Here is a 15783-nt window from a genome sequence, read left to right as displayed (position 1 = left end):
GGGGGCGGCCGAGCCAGCCCGGGTCCGCGGCCGCCTGACGCCCATGAATGCGAACACCATGATCTTCATGGTCCTGGGCGCCTCCGTCGTGATGGTAAGAGCTGGTGGCCGTCCCCGCGCGCGTCCCCTTTAGAGACACAACCCCCCCCTCCAAAAAAGCCTCCCGCATTTCCCCCGTCCTTGTTTTGCGTGCGTGCGTGTGTGTGCTCGTCTCTGCTTGTCTCTGCCTGCTCCTGCCTCTCGCCAGCCAACTCGAGTCAATGTTTTATTCCACCATCTAGAGTTGACCCGATGCCTTGGTTATGGGCTCTTACAGGCAATAGCTTGCTTGATGGACATGAACGCGCTGCTGGACCGGTTTCACAATTACATCCTACCGCATCTGCGAGGAGAGGACCGAGTTTGCCACTGCAACTGTGGACGGTAAGTCCCGCACCCCCCGCGCGCCAGGGGACAGCTGCGGTCGGAGGTCTCGTCCTCCCCTTCTCCCCCAACCCCGAGCCGCGTTTCCTCCCCCGCCCCGCGAGCCCGGCGCCCCGTTTTCCTTCGCCTCTCGGAAAGTGAGCAACTTCGGCTCGTCATCCCCTTTCCCTCGTCCCCGGGGACGTGACACCGATTCGTGCGCGCGGAGCCGGGGCGTTTGCTGTTGCGGCTCCAAAGAAGGAGGCACGGCGCTCGCGAGGACGGTGTCACTTTGAGGCTTTTCTTCCATCTCTGCCTGGCGTTGAATCCCCCTTCCCCCCCCCCCCGTGCTTTTTTGCTCCCTGACTTATTCGGGTGCCTGGTATTGGGGTGGTTGCCGGGTGCTGTTAACAAATGGAGAAGATATAGGGTGGGATTCCTGAGAAAAGCCTTCTTTTTCTTAAGGAGGGCACGAGCTTATGACTGGACAGACGTTGCACTGTGTGGGATTGTGTAACAGTGAGGTTCGTCCCCTGTCTCCGTGCAAGATCGTTTCTCGAGTCGCCCGGGGCTGGCTACCCTGTCCGTGGAGCGGTGCGTGCCTCGGGTCTTTTTAGGCACGGGTCTCTGTGCTGTGACGCCGGGGTCTGCGGGAGGCCAGGTAGAGCGGCACCCGGCAGACGGTCGTCTCCACGCTTCTGCCTGGGCCCCTTCTGCACCAAGTTGCCTGCTGGCTCGTGAGAATGATTTTCTGCCTCTGCGGGCCCGAGCGCGTCCGAGCTGCTGCCGAGTAGAGGTCATGTTGAGGGAGCCCTCGCAGGCAGGGATTTGGAGCGGTCCTCGTGCGCCGCTTGGGGCTGCGTCCGGTTCTCCGAGCGCCGTGCACGGCCGGCGGGTTAGGCCTGGAGTGGGCTGGGACCAGCTTAGCGAGGGGGAATGCCTCTGTCCTTTCATTGTCGCCTTCCCTTGCTTTATTCTACCAAGGTGACCAGTGTTGCTGTCCCTTCTCAGCCCCGGCCCTAGCGGAGCCCTTCTTGCAGCACCCTTCCACCCAAATGTTGAATGGGCCGGTACAAGGCAGGGTTCGAGTGCCCATTTTCCAGGGGTCCCCCAGATCCCCTTGTGCTAGCTGGGTGACCTGATGCTGCAGGCATTTAAGGACTCTCCTGGGGCAGTGTAGTTATCAGGTGCAAAATAACTAGAGACCGAGGTCCTCGGGTGTGAACCACAGCGCAGGAACAGAATTCCTTGCAACTGATTTTGCTCTGTGTGTAGGGCATTAAAATTCACCTGGCGTTTTTCATAACGGGAGCTTGCAGCAGTCCTTTTATCCCCAATTTTCCCCTGCCCTGCACTGCACAGGCCCTCTCAGGACATGTAAATTGTAGAGGAGTGTGGGTTGCTCTGGGGTGGAAGAGCAATGCCAGAGCTTATGATTGCCCAGCGGTCCTTGTGCCCCGAACTGGGGAGTAAGCTCCTCGCCTGTCACCAGGGGCACTGTTTAAACACCCCCTTCCCCCTGGAGGCATTAGTTCGTTTCTTAGAAAGAGCCACGACCATCTTCCAAAGCTGCGAGCAGAGATCCTGAGGGAGGAGACAGGCTGGCACAGCTCTGGGAAATGGCACCGCTTTCTCTTGCTCTGAAGAAATAATGGCCATGTCAATCCAGGGAATGCTGTGGCCCTGGGTTAGTCTCTAGGTGTGATGGATGGAGATGCTTGTCTTTCCACTCGGCCTGTTTGGGGAGCCAGTGTGATCTAGTAGATTTAGGATCAGACTGGACCCTTTTGCTCCTGGCTCTGTCTTGGAGGAAAATGGCTTTACCTGCTCAGTGTTTTGCTTTCCTGGGCTCTAAAATGGGACTAGCATTACCTTGTCTGGCTGAAGTCATCATCACCTTATACGAAGTACATAGCTGAAAGCGGTGGAGTGATGCTGGTTTACACCAGCTGAGGTTTTGGCCCACACAACACTTGAGGAGGGATCTTGGTTACTAGAGGGCTCAGTCAATTCTCTAGTAAGAAGTAAATGGAGTCCCACAGTGAAAAACCCGACACCCAGAGGAAGGCCGTACTTCTGGGGAAGTGAGCGAATGGCAAGTGCTGGAAAGGACAGGAGAGAGGAAGGGGAAATCCAAATAAATTAGAGGCACCTGTCAAGGGGGAGAAGCCCTGTGATCAGCTGGGAGTGCATCTGAGTCCCATCTCTGTGGCGCGGTCTATAGTCCGGCAGTAGCACCAGCTCATGCGTCTTGGGCGGCTTTTCCTGTGCTGTGCATCGGGTCGTGTTATTTTCACGGTGATCCTGAGAGCGTGGGGCAGCTTGGCGTGTTCAAGCACATCCCAGGCCAGAGGTGGGAGCAGTAGCACACAGGGATGTGCCAACCCTGTGTCAAACCCAGCAAGACCCCTGGAGCATCCCCTCACCGTCAAGGGGGTTGTTTAACCTGGGTAAATAATTGTTGTGTCCAGATGGGTCCCTTGTGTCCCCCCACCCAGTCCTGGGAGGAAATCGTGTAGGGACATGCTCGGTGGGCAGCCTGGAGAGTGAAGTAAGGGGGAGACCTGGTCTCATCCTGGGGCCTTACCTGCTTGCTGGGAAACCCAAGCAGGTCCACGCTGCACAGTATGGCAGTCATCGGCCTCCTGGCTTCCCTGCCAGCCCCAGCACAAATGGCAGCTATGGAGACTGGTTGATTCGGGGCGAGAGCGAGGGACTGGATGCCGGTCCTTACCTTCCTCTTACCTTCCTGGCTCGTGTGGTTAGCCCAGCCCCAGGAGTGCCAAGTGCCCTCAACCCCAAACCAACCACCCCAGCAGAAACCCTGCAGTCACCCTCAACAGTGCGCTCCGCCATCCTTGCGCGAGGGGCTCCTTAAAAGACTCTGGGGATGAGCTGGAGCCTGAATGGCTCATGGGCTCTCTGCCCCCCTCTGCCATCCAGGCCAGCATTGGGTGTGGTGGTGTTTCCACCCCAGCCCTGCCATCTCCTGAGCTGACTGCTTGCACTACTGCTGTCTGATAGCAGCATAGGTGACGAAGGCCTCCCCAAAGGCAGATAGACACACGCGTGCTTGGAGCGGAGCGGGCAGCCTTTTGGCTGTCCGTGATCCATTGCCAGGCCTCAGTCGGGGCAGGTGAGAAGGAGGGTGCTTCTGTTGGCCTCCGCTCTCCATCTCCTTTTCTCCTCGCTTCTTTTGGCAGGAGCTGTGTGGGGAGAGGGGAAGATTTTCTGCTCTTCATCTGTTTTTTATGCTGTATCCACAACCCCACAAGCAGGAATGGGGTGTGCGTGTGTGTGCGTGTGTATTTTCAGCCCTTCATCTGTTGGTACCCTCAGTCCACAACCCCCTGCGTGGGAAGAGGTGTGCGTCTATGCTGGGAGGGGCAGCTGTATTTTCAGCCCCTGGTCCATCTGGCCCCTGATTGCACAGCTGCCAAGGCAGGAGGGTGCATGTCTGGCTGTATTTGTCAGGCCTTTGTCTTTCCAGGCCCCATCTGCTCTCACATCCCTGCCTGCTGCAAGCTGCAGGCTGTGGTTTGGGGAAGCGTGCACTGGGTGTTGTCTGTCTCTGGTGTGGCTGTACCACTGCTGTCACCAGGGGTACCAACAGCTCTGTCCACCACCAGATGGTTCGTGCTTATTAGTGTCAGTCAGGCAAGCAGCAGAGCGGGGCAGTGGCTGCTCGGCCCTTGCGGTGCTCCCCTTCCTGTGTGTAGGAGGTGGGCCGTGGGCTGGCATCTCTCCTGGCAACGTGGGACCCACAGGGCCCTGACCCGGGCCAAGAAGCACCTTACCACAGCCCCTCCTGTATGCTGGGGCTGGGGGCGAGGGGGAGAGCATCAGCTTTTTAAGTTAACCCTTTTGTATCCTGCCTCTGCCGCCAGCCTGGGCATCATGCTGCTCTGAAGGAGCTCCGTTGTGGGTTGGCGCCAACTGTTCTTGCCAGCACTTCTCCATTTAGGGTGCTTTAGGAATAAGAAAAACTAATGACAGAGCCTGCTGCATACTTTAGGGAGCTGGAGAAGTGTGTTAGGCACATGTGAGGGGAACATGGCCTTGGTGTTTCCCCTCCACCCAGCTGCATAGGTAGCAATCACTTCCCACCAACATCAGGTGCCCTGAGGTCCAGCTGAACAGATACTCCTGTGAGATGCAGTTGACCCTAGCGGGTGCTCAGGACCATGGTGTGGTTGTGTGGCTGCTGATGTTGAGACCTGTGGCTGGTCCCTGTCCAGTCCCCAAGGATGGAATGAAGCAGCTGAATTACACCTGAAGCTGTTGTGCGGGGGTGGTAATGCAGGCATCACCCTCACCCCGACGGGCTACAGCCTCGCTGGGAAACTGTTGTGGGATGGGAATCTCTGCTGTAACTACTGCTGTCCTAGCTGCATCAGATGGGAATAACTGGATCCAAGCTCGCTGGGGAGCCCTGGGCAACGGGAGCTCTCGCAGGGGTCTCCTGGGTTCTGGTTGGCAGGGGCAGGGAGCAAAGGCAGCACCGGATTTTGTCCCTGGGTGGAGTGGGGTGTATAGAAAAGGAACAGTTCAGCTTGGAGGAGAGACAACCTTCCCTGCATGGCTCTCCAGTCCTGCAAGTGTGCTGCCCACAGCACGGCATCGTGGCATGGCCCCTGCACTGAGGACAGGCCTAGGCACTGGGCCATGGCTGCGGGGTGGGGTTGGGAAGGGTCCTCTAGTGTCCTTGCATAACCAGCACTAACCCAATGTCTGCCGAGGCTTGACCAGGCTCTTTGGCAACCCCAGAGGAAGGCCGAGGCTGGGGCAGTGGTCTGGGCTGTGGCACTGTTGGCTGAGGCCCCTCTTAGCTGAGGACAGTTGGGAGAGGGGAGATATCATTCTCCTCCGACTGGCGCTGCATGAACACAGGCTGGATCCCATGCCAGCAGGGCTGTTAGACGCTCTGTGTTGGCACGGCAGGGTCCTGCACCCTTTTTCCTGTGTGTCTGAGGAGAAGGGGGTGGATCAGACCCCTGCATGGGGGATCTTGGGACTCATAGTGGTGGAAGAGGTCACCCTTGCCATGCTGGGGTCCCCCTGGAGTCCACGTGCTCCAGAGAGCTGCCCCTGGCAGGGTGCAAGCCGGGCGAGGGCTGAGCTCCCAGTGCAGGGACCTGCAGGGCAGCATGTGGGAGCTTGCCAGCTCTCGTCCTGGCCCTGCCCGCTCTTTCTCTGGCCTGCAACCTGGCTGACAGCCTGTCCTGCCCTGAAAATTGACTGTAAAACCAGCTTGGTAGGGCTCCTGGCTGTGACTCTGGAGGAGATTTGCTCAGTTGCGGGGGAAAATGAGGGCTTTCTCCTAACAGCAGCCTGGGATCAGGGCACCAGCCTGGGTGCTTGGCTTCTCTTACACTGTGATGGATAGCGAAGGTGTCACTGGTGCCATCTAGGGCTGCAGGAGCCCGGGTGAGCCCCGCTGCCCTCTCTCTGTGCTGTGTGGGCTCCGTTGGGAACACAGGGGCCCATGCATGTGACTTCTCTCAGGTCCGTGACACTTGATCGGGGCATGCTTCAGAAGCTGAGCAAACATGGCTCGTCCATAGGCCAAAATGCCACTAGGAAGTCCTTGGTTCATCTCAGCAGTGCTGGGCTTCTCAAGATAGCCGCTTCAGACCTAGGAAGGGATGCAGCATGGTGGGAGCAGCCTTGGCTCTGTTGGGGCCTTTCTTCTCCCAGCTCGGGGCCTGTAGTAGGAGCTGGCCAGGGCGAAGGGGCTGCCTAGTGCCTGTGGGATTGAGGCACTAACCATCCCTGAGGAGCTCCAGCTTATTCAGGCCATGATCCCATCAGAGGGGACTGCTGGCTAACAGGGTGGGTTCCTGGGCTCGGCTCCTTGCTCAGGGGAGGGAGCGTGGTCGGATGATGGTGGCCAGCGTACCCAAGCACAGACCCCCGTGTCCCCTCCCAGTGCTGTCCCTGTCCTGGCCCATGACCTTGGGTGGTTACTGGAACCTGTCTCTGCATCTGAGCTAGTGGCCCAAAACATTTTGGCATCCACTGGGCACCCGTTAGGCTTTGCTGGGCTCAGGACTGTAGCAGCAGCTGTGGCAGAGTTCAGGGAGCCATCTGGGGAGTGGTGGCAGAGAGACCATGATGACCTTGGCGCCCATTGGTGATACCAAGCTGTGACGGAGGTGACCAGTATGGCCCCTCCTTGCTGAAGAGCTAAGTGCACATGCTGTCCTGCTGGTCTCAGCACCAGCTCCTGAGGGAGTCCTATGTTGGTGGCTCCCTGCTGTGCCCAGAGAGCCCCGTGGCCAGAAGGGGACATGGTGGTGGGGTGTCACTTTGGGGCAGGCTGCAGACAGGGGCTGTGTTGTTGGCACCAGGGAAGCTACATCTGTGACCGGTCACTGCTGGCAGCTGCAGCCCCCAGCACAAGCAAGGCCTGAAAGTCCTGTGGAAGGAGCTCAGTAGCTGGGAGCTGCCTGGGGCTGTCTGCTGTGCCAGGGATGGCAGGTGACTGGGCGGGCTGTGCCAAAGAGTGTTTTCTGTTAGGTTTTGCTCCCCTGCAAGGGGACAGTCCCACTGGGAGCAAAGTTACTCTTGTCCCTGTCCGTGGGCTGCCATTCACCCAGCGGTGCTGTGCTGGTTCTCGAACCGGGTCTCTGAGGCCAGGGTAAGTGGTCCGGGGACTGTGCTGCCCCTTAGGTGAAAGCGTGGGAACAAGGGAGCAGCGAGAAAGGACCAGGGTGGGAGGGACCCGCTGGTCCACACAGCTTGAGACCCACTGCTTGTGCCTTCAGCATGGGACGCCACAGGGGTGAGGCCTGTTGTCAGCCCATGCCCAGCTGGGGAGGCAGACGGTGTAGAAGCCCAGGTGCTCCTTGATTGCAAGAGAGGGCAAGGGGGGCAGCAATTAACCCCAGGTGTCCAGGCATTCCTGCTGCTTCCCCTTTCTTTCCAGGCTCACACTGTGAGAGGGTGGGAGCTGACGTCTCTGCATCCTGCAGTGGGATCCTCCTGGGCAAGGCGACCCTTGGCTCTCCAGACTGGCACTAAGATAACAGTCTGCCCATTGCCATTAAAACTGATGGCCCAGGAGTGAGCTGTGGGTGATTAGGGCAGTGAAACCTCTCCAAACGGCCCTGGCCGGGTTTCCTTGTGGAGCTGTGGCATCTCTTGGGACCCAGCTGTGCAGGGCAGGGCTTCCCCTAGTACTCCCTGCTGCAAACTAGAGGGCAAGAAGCATCCCGCTGGGCAGGTGGGGTGGCAGGAATGGTGTGTGCAGGAGCCACCTGTCCTTCCTGAGTGCTGCAGCCACACATCCATACCCAAAAGGGAGGTCAGCCCAGACAGGAAGCTGCTGCTTGGAGGTATTGGCCAGGAAGGACCACGGGGGTGGCTGGGCTGGACGAAAGTAGCACCCCCCTCCTGGACTGCCGCCTCTGAACCTTCCTGACCAGCAGCAAGTCCTCTGGCAGCCTCTCAGGAGCTGGGTAACATCACAGAAAGGAGAGGCACCGAAGGGTATCAGTGCTGTCCAGATGTGGTCAATGCAGGACACACACTGCCAGAGGGGCTGGTATGGGGCAGGCACTTGTGTGCACAAGTTGGGGTGGCAGCCTTGGGCTCTGTTCCCAACTTTGTCACTGACCTGCTAAGTGACCTTGGGCAAACCCCTTTCCATGTGTATCCCAGTTTCCCAGGGGTAGGATGGGGGGTGGTCTCCCTCTCTCTCTGTGATGCTGGGGAAGGAGGTGGGACACAGGTGTCCCTGCTGCCCTCTGCACCATGCTCGGTCCTGACCCGCTGCCCAGTGAGGGGTGCTCTGACCTGTATGTTGGTACAGGCAGGAGTTCAGGGTCGCACAGGCACAGAGTCTCTGCCTTCATCCCCCGCCGCCATGGCTGAAGAAGGCAGGTCAGGGAGCGCGAAGCAGCCTGGATTGTGGTTACGCTGGCACCTGTGCTAGTGTCAGGGCACCAATACGCTCTGCCGGCAGCACTGGGCACAGCCTGCCTGACAGCTGGGCTTTGGACTAGCATAGGGCTCCCACCTGTCCAAATCAGTGCGAGCATCCCATGGCTGGTGTAATCTCTGCCATAGAGGCTGCTGCCATCACAGCTCTGTTGGCCCCTTCTTACTCCTGGCAGAGTTGTGCCAGTCTGTGGCAGAGCGGTGGCCTTGGTCGCCTGCCAGACTGGGACTCAGCCCAGCTCTCCTGGCTCCCAAGCTGGGCCCGTCTCCACTAGAGCTCACAGCATCCCTTCGCTCCATGGTGTGCCGTGTGGGAGGAGAGCGGGGCAGCTCGGACCTGACGGTAGCTGGCGGGTGTCCCTCCAGCCTGGCCAGGACTTGCCCTCAGTGGAGAGGCCAAGGAAGAGGATCCTGCTTTGTCCTCGGTTCTCTTCAGAGAAGGAGGAAGTGGCACGGCTGGGCGACAAGGAGCGTGGCATCCCCTGTGCCAGTGCCGTCAGCTGTGTGCCCACCTGCGTGCCAGAACTGGGAGCGTGGCCCCCTGCCCTGGCAGCAAGCCCGGGCTCTTGAAGGGGTCTGGACAGGCCTCCAGGAAAGGCAGCCAGAATCCCATGGGAAGAGCCTCGTTCAGAGCACTTGGTACAGTGAGAGCAGAACAGATGGCCTGTGTCCTGGCTTCTCAGAGCCGTGGCTTGGCCTGGTGAAGGCATTCGGAGCCTGGAGAGTGTCCCAGGGGTGGCAGCTCGGGAGTCCTAGCTGTGCCTGGGTACATCAGCCTGCCAGCACACTCAGGGCCACCAGCAGCCCTTGTGGATACGTGGCTTGGAAAGTTTGGGGGGCGGTGGGTCAGGACGGGGCATTGGCAGTGCTGCAAGGGGCAGGGTGGTGGCTCTGTTTGGTGTTGGTGTGCGTAGAGCCTGGCACTGGTGCATATTTTTTGTCTGTGGAGAGCAGTCAGAAAGGGCTGAGAAACATTTAGCTTAGGCAGGAGCTAGTGAGACGTGGGCAGTGTGGAAACAAAGACCTGGGCGGCAGGGCTGACCAGGGAAGGGCTGCAGCTGGAATGCCCCAGTGCTCATGCCAAAGCCCAGCGCTGCCCGGAGACGTTGGAACAGGGCTGCGCTGCCCGTATGATGCCTGGTGCAGCTCGGTTGAGCTGCAGATGTCCCTGAGGCCCAGTCCCTAGAAGAGCCAGCCCAGCCCAGCCCAGCATCAGGTGGCCTCAGGCTTGCTGCAGTAGCCAGGTAGGAAGTCAAATTCCAGGCAGCTGAAGAGCCCCAGGGAAAGGCTCATCCATCAGGGAGCTGGGTGCAGGATTCCTGGGTCCTGGGCGCTGCCACACCTCCTCCTCCATGGCCCAGAAGTGTCCCCGGATGAGATGCATCTTGCCAGCTGCGGCCTCTCCCGTGCGCTGGGTGTCACGGCTAACCTTCAGCCCGGGCGGTGGAACAGCGATAGCGATCCCAGGTGCCGGGCAGCTGGCCAGTGGGTGATGCCAGGCAATGGTTCAGGAGCAGCACCATCTAGCGGCAGTCAGGAGCCCCAGCACCCTCCGGCTGCACCCCCTCCGGCATGCCCGTGCCCTGCGGGTGTGGGTCTTCCCTCTCACCCTATGCATGGCCCCACGTTGTATCTTGGGGATTTAGGAGCTGGAGGTGGGTTGGGAGAGATTGGGCTGTGCTCCCAGCTTTGCCACTTACTTCCTGGGGGAGCTTCTGTTTGCAGAACGGGCTCGTGCACCTTCCTTTCTGTGCCCTGCCTGAGTTGGGCTGGCATGCACGGGGACTACCGTCTAGCTCTGTGCGTGGGCCGCATCAAGCAGCAAGGCACCCCAGATCTGACAGAGCATCTGGTCACCCTTTCGTACACACAGGGCGAGCGTGGCCATTTCCACTGGCATGAAATGAGGGGCAAGGCGGCTGATCCGACTGGGACATGGGCCTGGTAGAGCCAAGCATGGCACTGGGGCCCTGCACCTGGGATTTGTTTCCAAAGCGCCTCGCAGCTTCTATTTTCCCAGGATGCGCCTGTACCAAAATAGGTGCCGGGGTCTTCAGGGTGTCCTGCCTTTCGTCCCCCTTGCTGCTGGCAGGGAGCTGACATGTTCCTTGAGGACGTTTCGCTCCCCGGGGCTGCGGGCAGGGTTTCCTTTCACGTGCTTTCCACCTGAGGACACAGAGCTGCCAGGCCCTTGTCCAGGCTAGACCCGTTCCAGGCTGCACGGTGCACCTGCCCCGAGTCATTCCCCAGGATAAAACAAGTGCCACTTCAAACCTTAGCTGCCCTGAAATGCTCAGATGGCGTCTGCTGTGCCATGGGTGGCACCTGAGGGCCCTGCTAGTGTGACCGAGGGGAAAAGTCCTTCTTGAGCCCTAGCTTGACCTGCAGCAAAAGAGCAAGAGTCTCCAGCCAGGATCCAAACCTCTGGGTTTCCTACACCCCAGTGCTGTACGGCAGGTGGCAGCCAGAAGCAGAGGTCGTGGGGAGCAGGGTAGTGGGCAGACTGATTCTCAGGAGGAGCGCTGGTGATGGCTTGTAGTAGCACAAGCTGGGACACCCCGTTGCCCTGGCCAGCCTCGTCTGAGGGGTGCTGAGCTGGTCCTAGCTGTGGTACGTGGCCTGGCATGGGCGTGCCAGCATCACTGGCGTGCCGCGATAACCCTCGGCATGGGATGCAACTGGCAGGGGGATGGGGAGCGAGGGGCATCCCCCTGCAGTGCCCAGGAACAGGGCACATTCAGCAGCCCCTCTGGGGCAGTTGCCCAGCAAACAGCGGGTCAGAGGCAAGATCCTTAGCTCTGGCCCCCGAGCAGCCTCTCCCAGCCTGCTACGATGCGCTGGTTGGCTCCGAGTGCCAGGAAGGGGCCCGAGAGAGCGCTAATCAGTCCCCAGGGCCCTTATGTAAGTGAGATGATTGCCGGCTGCAGGTTTGCTGCACCTGCAGGCCAGCAGCTGGGAGCCTCTCCCATGGTGGCAGAGACACTGTCTCTGCGGGGACAGCTGGGAGATGCCAAGGGGGTGGTCCTTCCGGAGGCTGGGGTATGCTGGAGCTCCTCTGTGTGCTGTGAGCTCATCCCTGCACATCCTCCCTCATTTCTCCTTGCTTGACCCTTGGATGCTGGCTCCGGGCCCTGCCTGGCACCTTCATGCTTGCCCAACCCCTGCCCCTAGCCCACCTCGCTCCGTGGCCCAGTCAGTCGTGGGCTCCTGTGCGTGGCTTGGCACCTGCATGGTTGTGTTGTGGCTGATTGATGCTGGCAACACCTCTGCAGCATGCCCCTGGGCCATGCCTTGAGGTTGGAGGCCTCTCAGAGCTGGCGCAGCACGCCGTAAGCTGTCCACCCCAGCCAAAGAGCTGGAGGCATGGAGGTCACATCAGGGCAAGGCTGGGTCTTCCTGCCTCCACAGCTCCCCCCAGGTGCATGCAGAGGCCAGCCAGGGTGCAGCCCCGGCACAGGGAAAGGGGACATCACTCTGCCCGCCCATCCCTCTGTAGGGCTCAGCACTGGCCTAGAGGTGACTTTCTTGGGCTAATTTCAGAGCCAGCAGATGGTAACGGCTTGCGGTGGCCAGGCCTCATTTAGCCCTGGAGGTGAAAAGCTCCCTCGGTCGGTGGAAACCCCGGAGCCGTGGAGCCCACTCTCGGTTTAAAATTCCCTTTGCATCCGGTGGAGACCCCAGGTCTTTGTGCTCTATTAATAGCTCGCTGAGCTCATGTATCAGTGTCTGGCGAATAACTCCGGCAAAGTCCCCCAGGACTCGGGCGGGATGGAGAGCGTTGGGGGCTTCTCTGGACCCTGGCGTGGGGGGTGTTGGCAGAGAGAATTTGCCCTTCTTGATTTATGATGGGCGCCTTTCCTGCATCTAGCCCCTTTCCTGACAGGAGCAGGGGCCATGGAGCGCTGCAGGCTGGGCCATGCAGTTGCTCTCCTAACAGCAGGTGTTCAGGTCCCTCTGGGGCGTTAGCAGTGTGGACCTAGATGTCTAGTGCTGGAGGCTTGGGATGTGCCCATCGGTGCTGCAGCAGGGTTTTCACAGCACGCTTTGCTGATGGGCGGCTGGTCTCTCCCACGAAACCTCAGCCTGAGGTCTCATCTCCCCCCTGCAACTCGGACTCCCTCCCTGCTTACCCCCGCTCAAAGCATCCCTAAAATCGCTCCTGTGCTTTTCATTGGCTCAGCACCTCGTGCAATGGATAGCTGACCCTGCCTTGCACCTGGGTCTGTGTGCTGGTAAATAGCTGCTGCGTTCCACCCCAGAGGTGGCTGCATTTCAGTGGTGTACGAAACAGCTCTGGTGTCTGTGTGGTGGTGAGGCCTTGGGGGGGTCTTTGTGGATGAAATGTGTCATCAGTGGAGCTGGAAATGGCCTTGTCACTTGGTGTGGGGTGACAGCATCCACACACCCCAGTGTATTTCTACTCCGTGGCTGTGCAGAGATGCCCGGAGGCTCCCGACGACCCTGCTGAGCCCTTTGATCGTGTGCATAGTGGTGCCTCTGTGGGACGTTTTCCCAGTAGTATCCCAGTAGCATGACACCTTCAGAGCCAGGGCTCGGGGTGACGGTCAGAAATCTCCAAGCCCTGTCCTTTGGAGCAGAGCGCCTCCTGCATGTCTGGTGCAGAGAGAGGCAGCTTCTGCCAGCCTCCACCCCAGAAGTGGCTGCATTTCAGCGACATGATGTGTTGTGTGTGGAGAGCTGAAGTCTGCTCCTACTCCTGGCGCCTGTGGCCAGGCTGCGCGGGGGGCTCTCGTTCTCCCCCACGGGCTGTTACTGAAGCTGAAAGGAAACGAGCACTGAAGCCCCTGGAGCTTTCCCTGTATTGACGATAAAGCAGCCGGCTGCGCTGCAGGGTCAGAGCTGCCTTGTGCTGCTTCGACTCTGGGGCCAACCGGGCTGTGGCTTTGCGGTTGCTCATGCCGGAGCCGTCCCTCGGGAGCAGCCCCCCACCTCCTGGCTTTGCACGGGGACTCTGCGAGGTCACCTTGGGGTCTTGCCAGGCTCAGCCTCCCCCTCTGCTTGCCTGATCTCCCAGCACCGGGCAGTGGGCAGCAGGCCAGCCCCATGCCTTGCACCCCCCTTCCCCAGGCCTGGGTGCCGAGCAGGGATCCCAGCCCCGGGGTCCCTCGGCGCGGCTGGCAGGTTGGCGCCTCTCCCGCAGGTGGCCCGCATTAAGTCGCCGCCGAGATTAGGGCTGTTTTCAGTAGGTTCCTTTGAGCAGCGGTTTGTTTGTGTAAATATTTGGACGTTTCTCAGGCGTGATTATTCAGAATTCTGCACCTCATGCATATTCAGAGGCCTCTAGCAAATGATTCCCCCCCCCCCATGAATATGGGATGGAGGGCTGGGTGACAGAGGGGGTGGGGAGCGCCTGGTGCTGGGGTGCGGGGAGGGGAGGGGAGGGAGCCGGCTGTGCCCCAGCTCCCCTGCGCGGGGAGCCCTGGCTGGGGCTCCGCGCTGCAGTGACTAGGCTTCTGCAGTGGCCTGATGCAGGCTGGAGGATGCTGACAGGCACGTGGTGGTTACCAGCGCTCGTCCCCGCTGCTGATTGGCCTGCGTGGGCTCCTTGGTTGCGGAGCAGCAGCGACAGCACATGCCACGGCAGCCCCGGTCCCCCCGCAAGCGGGAGCTAGGCAGGCTGGGACCCAGCTGAGCGTGGGCTCCAGGGGCCTGGGGGCACTGGGGAGCTTCACGGCATCCTGTCTCAGACGCTGTCGCCCTGCCTTGTCTCGCTGTATCCCAGCCCCCTCGGCTGGTCTGCTTTCCCTGCTGTAGCCCCGTATCCCCATCGCCCCGTCCCTGCCAGCTTCTAGGCGTTAAAGCATCCTGGAGGCTCCTTCCACGAGTTCACCCTCCGGTCTCTCTTCTTCTCTCTGTCTGCTGAGTTGGAGCCATTAGGGATGCCAGCTGCATGCTCCAGTGCTCCAAGAGGGTCCCCCAATGTCTGCCAAGCTTTTTTTTGGGTGGGGGGTCACGGCAGTGCCGGCCTCTGGGCAGCAGGAGGGTATAGCTGTGATCTGCTCTCTGAACAAGTGCAGCCTCCTCCACCCCAGAGGTGGCTGCATCTCAGAGGTGAGCGATGCAGCCCTTGCACCTAGCTCACAGGGTCCGGCGAGAGAGCTGCTTGGCTCCATGTCAGCAGAGGGATTTGGGATCCTGGAGTGAGGCGTGCCAAGCACTAATAACGCAGTTGCGAGCTCCTGGTGCCTGCAAAGTGACGGGATATTGTGGAGGGAGCTGGAGTGTGCTGGCTTTGACCGGGAGTGTCTGTAGGGCCGGCTGCTCTGACATTGAGCTGGCGAGGAGCGTGTCTTGCTGTCCGATCTAGGGGGGAACGCCTGTTCCCACCTGCTTCACTCATGCAGGGTCTAACGGTCACTTCCTCATGGACCAGCTGCCCATCCCCGTTACCCACCAGCTATTTGATCCGTGCAACATGCCCTTTCCTGCATTGCTCCTGGAGATGATGCCTCAGTCCCAGGACACTGCAGGGAGGGATGGGGGGCAGCACAAAGCAGGAGTCACTGTGCTGATGTGTCTGCTTCTCTCCCAGGGAGCAGGGAGGTTTCCCGGGGACAGGTCCTTGCCAGAAGGGTATGGGTGCCCCTCATCCTCCTTGGTTGGTGTCAGCTTAAGAATATATTGGGAGCAGATCTTTGCATTTTCTGGTCCTAGACACTTTCCTGGGCTTGTTATTACACAACCCACGCCGTGCCCTGCTTGCAGCCTCAAGGCCGGGGCTGTCCCAGTGCTGCCCTGTGTCCAGCTGGGAGCAGAGAGTTGTTCTGCCTCTGGAGTTACAGCAGGGCAGCCCGTGGTGTGCTTTACCCTGGTACCGGCTAGCTTTACTCCTAGAAGGTGAAGCCAAGCTGCCTTCTGCCGGTATCACGCCTTCCCCTTTCCAGACACAAAGGAGCTAGGCTGTCCGCGCTGCTCTGTGTCCAGCCAAGGGGTTGTACCGCTCTCGAGCCGCATAGGAATAATATAAAGTGTGAAGACTTGTGCGGAGACCAGGCCAAAGCATGTGCAGAACCCCAAAGCAGCCTGCAAAAAATGGGGAGGTTGGATCTGAAATCCCGAGAGACTGCAAGTAGCAAGGAATTGCAGGGTTTTTCTTCCTCTGTGAATTCCAGTTTTGAGTCCTCCCAGACCGCATTTCCCAGCTCTTTCCTGCAGCTCCTCTACCTACAAAGGTACTTTGTTCCCACATGCCAAGGACGAGGAGCTGGGCTCTAAGAGCAACAGCCCAAGTCATGAGATGTGCAATGAAATCATTAGGGCTGGCACCGCTGCATCTCCTCTGTTTTTTCTATCACTCCCATCAGCCTCGTATTGCTGCACGGGTGCTGTTGTGTTTGTGATTCCAGTAGTACGTGAACAAACTATGCTAATGTTAGTGCAGACTGGGCCAAAACAATCACCAGCTTAAGCAGGTGCGTC

General features: G+C 59.6%; 1 protein-coding gene across 2 annotated transcripts in view; it reads left to right on the top strand.

Moving 5' to 3' along the window:
• Window positions 1-6: 6 nt before the first annotated feature.
• Window positions 7-15783, top strand: part of TMEM240 (transmembrane protein 240) — a 34497-nt gene continuing 18720 nt past the window's right edge. For both annotated transcript variants that reach the window (XR_002096385.1, XM_019511855.1), the window contains exons 1-2: window positions 7-94; window positions 317-423. Coding sequence is in view for 1 of the 2 variants with exons in the window: in XM_019511855.1 (XP_019367400.1) it covers window positions 44-94; window positions 317-423 (158 nt within the window). In the remaining variant the exon portion in view is untranslated. The remainder of the gene's footprint in view (window positions 95-316; window positions 424-15783) is intronic.

Source organism: Gavialis gangeticus, unplaced genomic scaffold, assembly GCF_001723915.1.
Source record: "Gavialis gangeticus isolate Ggan-Ray unplaced genomic scaffold, GavGan_comp1, whole genome shotgun sequence".
NCBI lineage: Eukaryota > Metazoa > Chordata > Crocodylia > Gavialidae > Gavialis > Gavialis gangeticus.
This window is presented reverse-complemented; position numbering and strand designations above follow the sequence as displayed.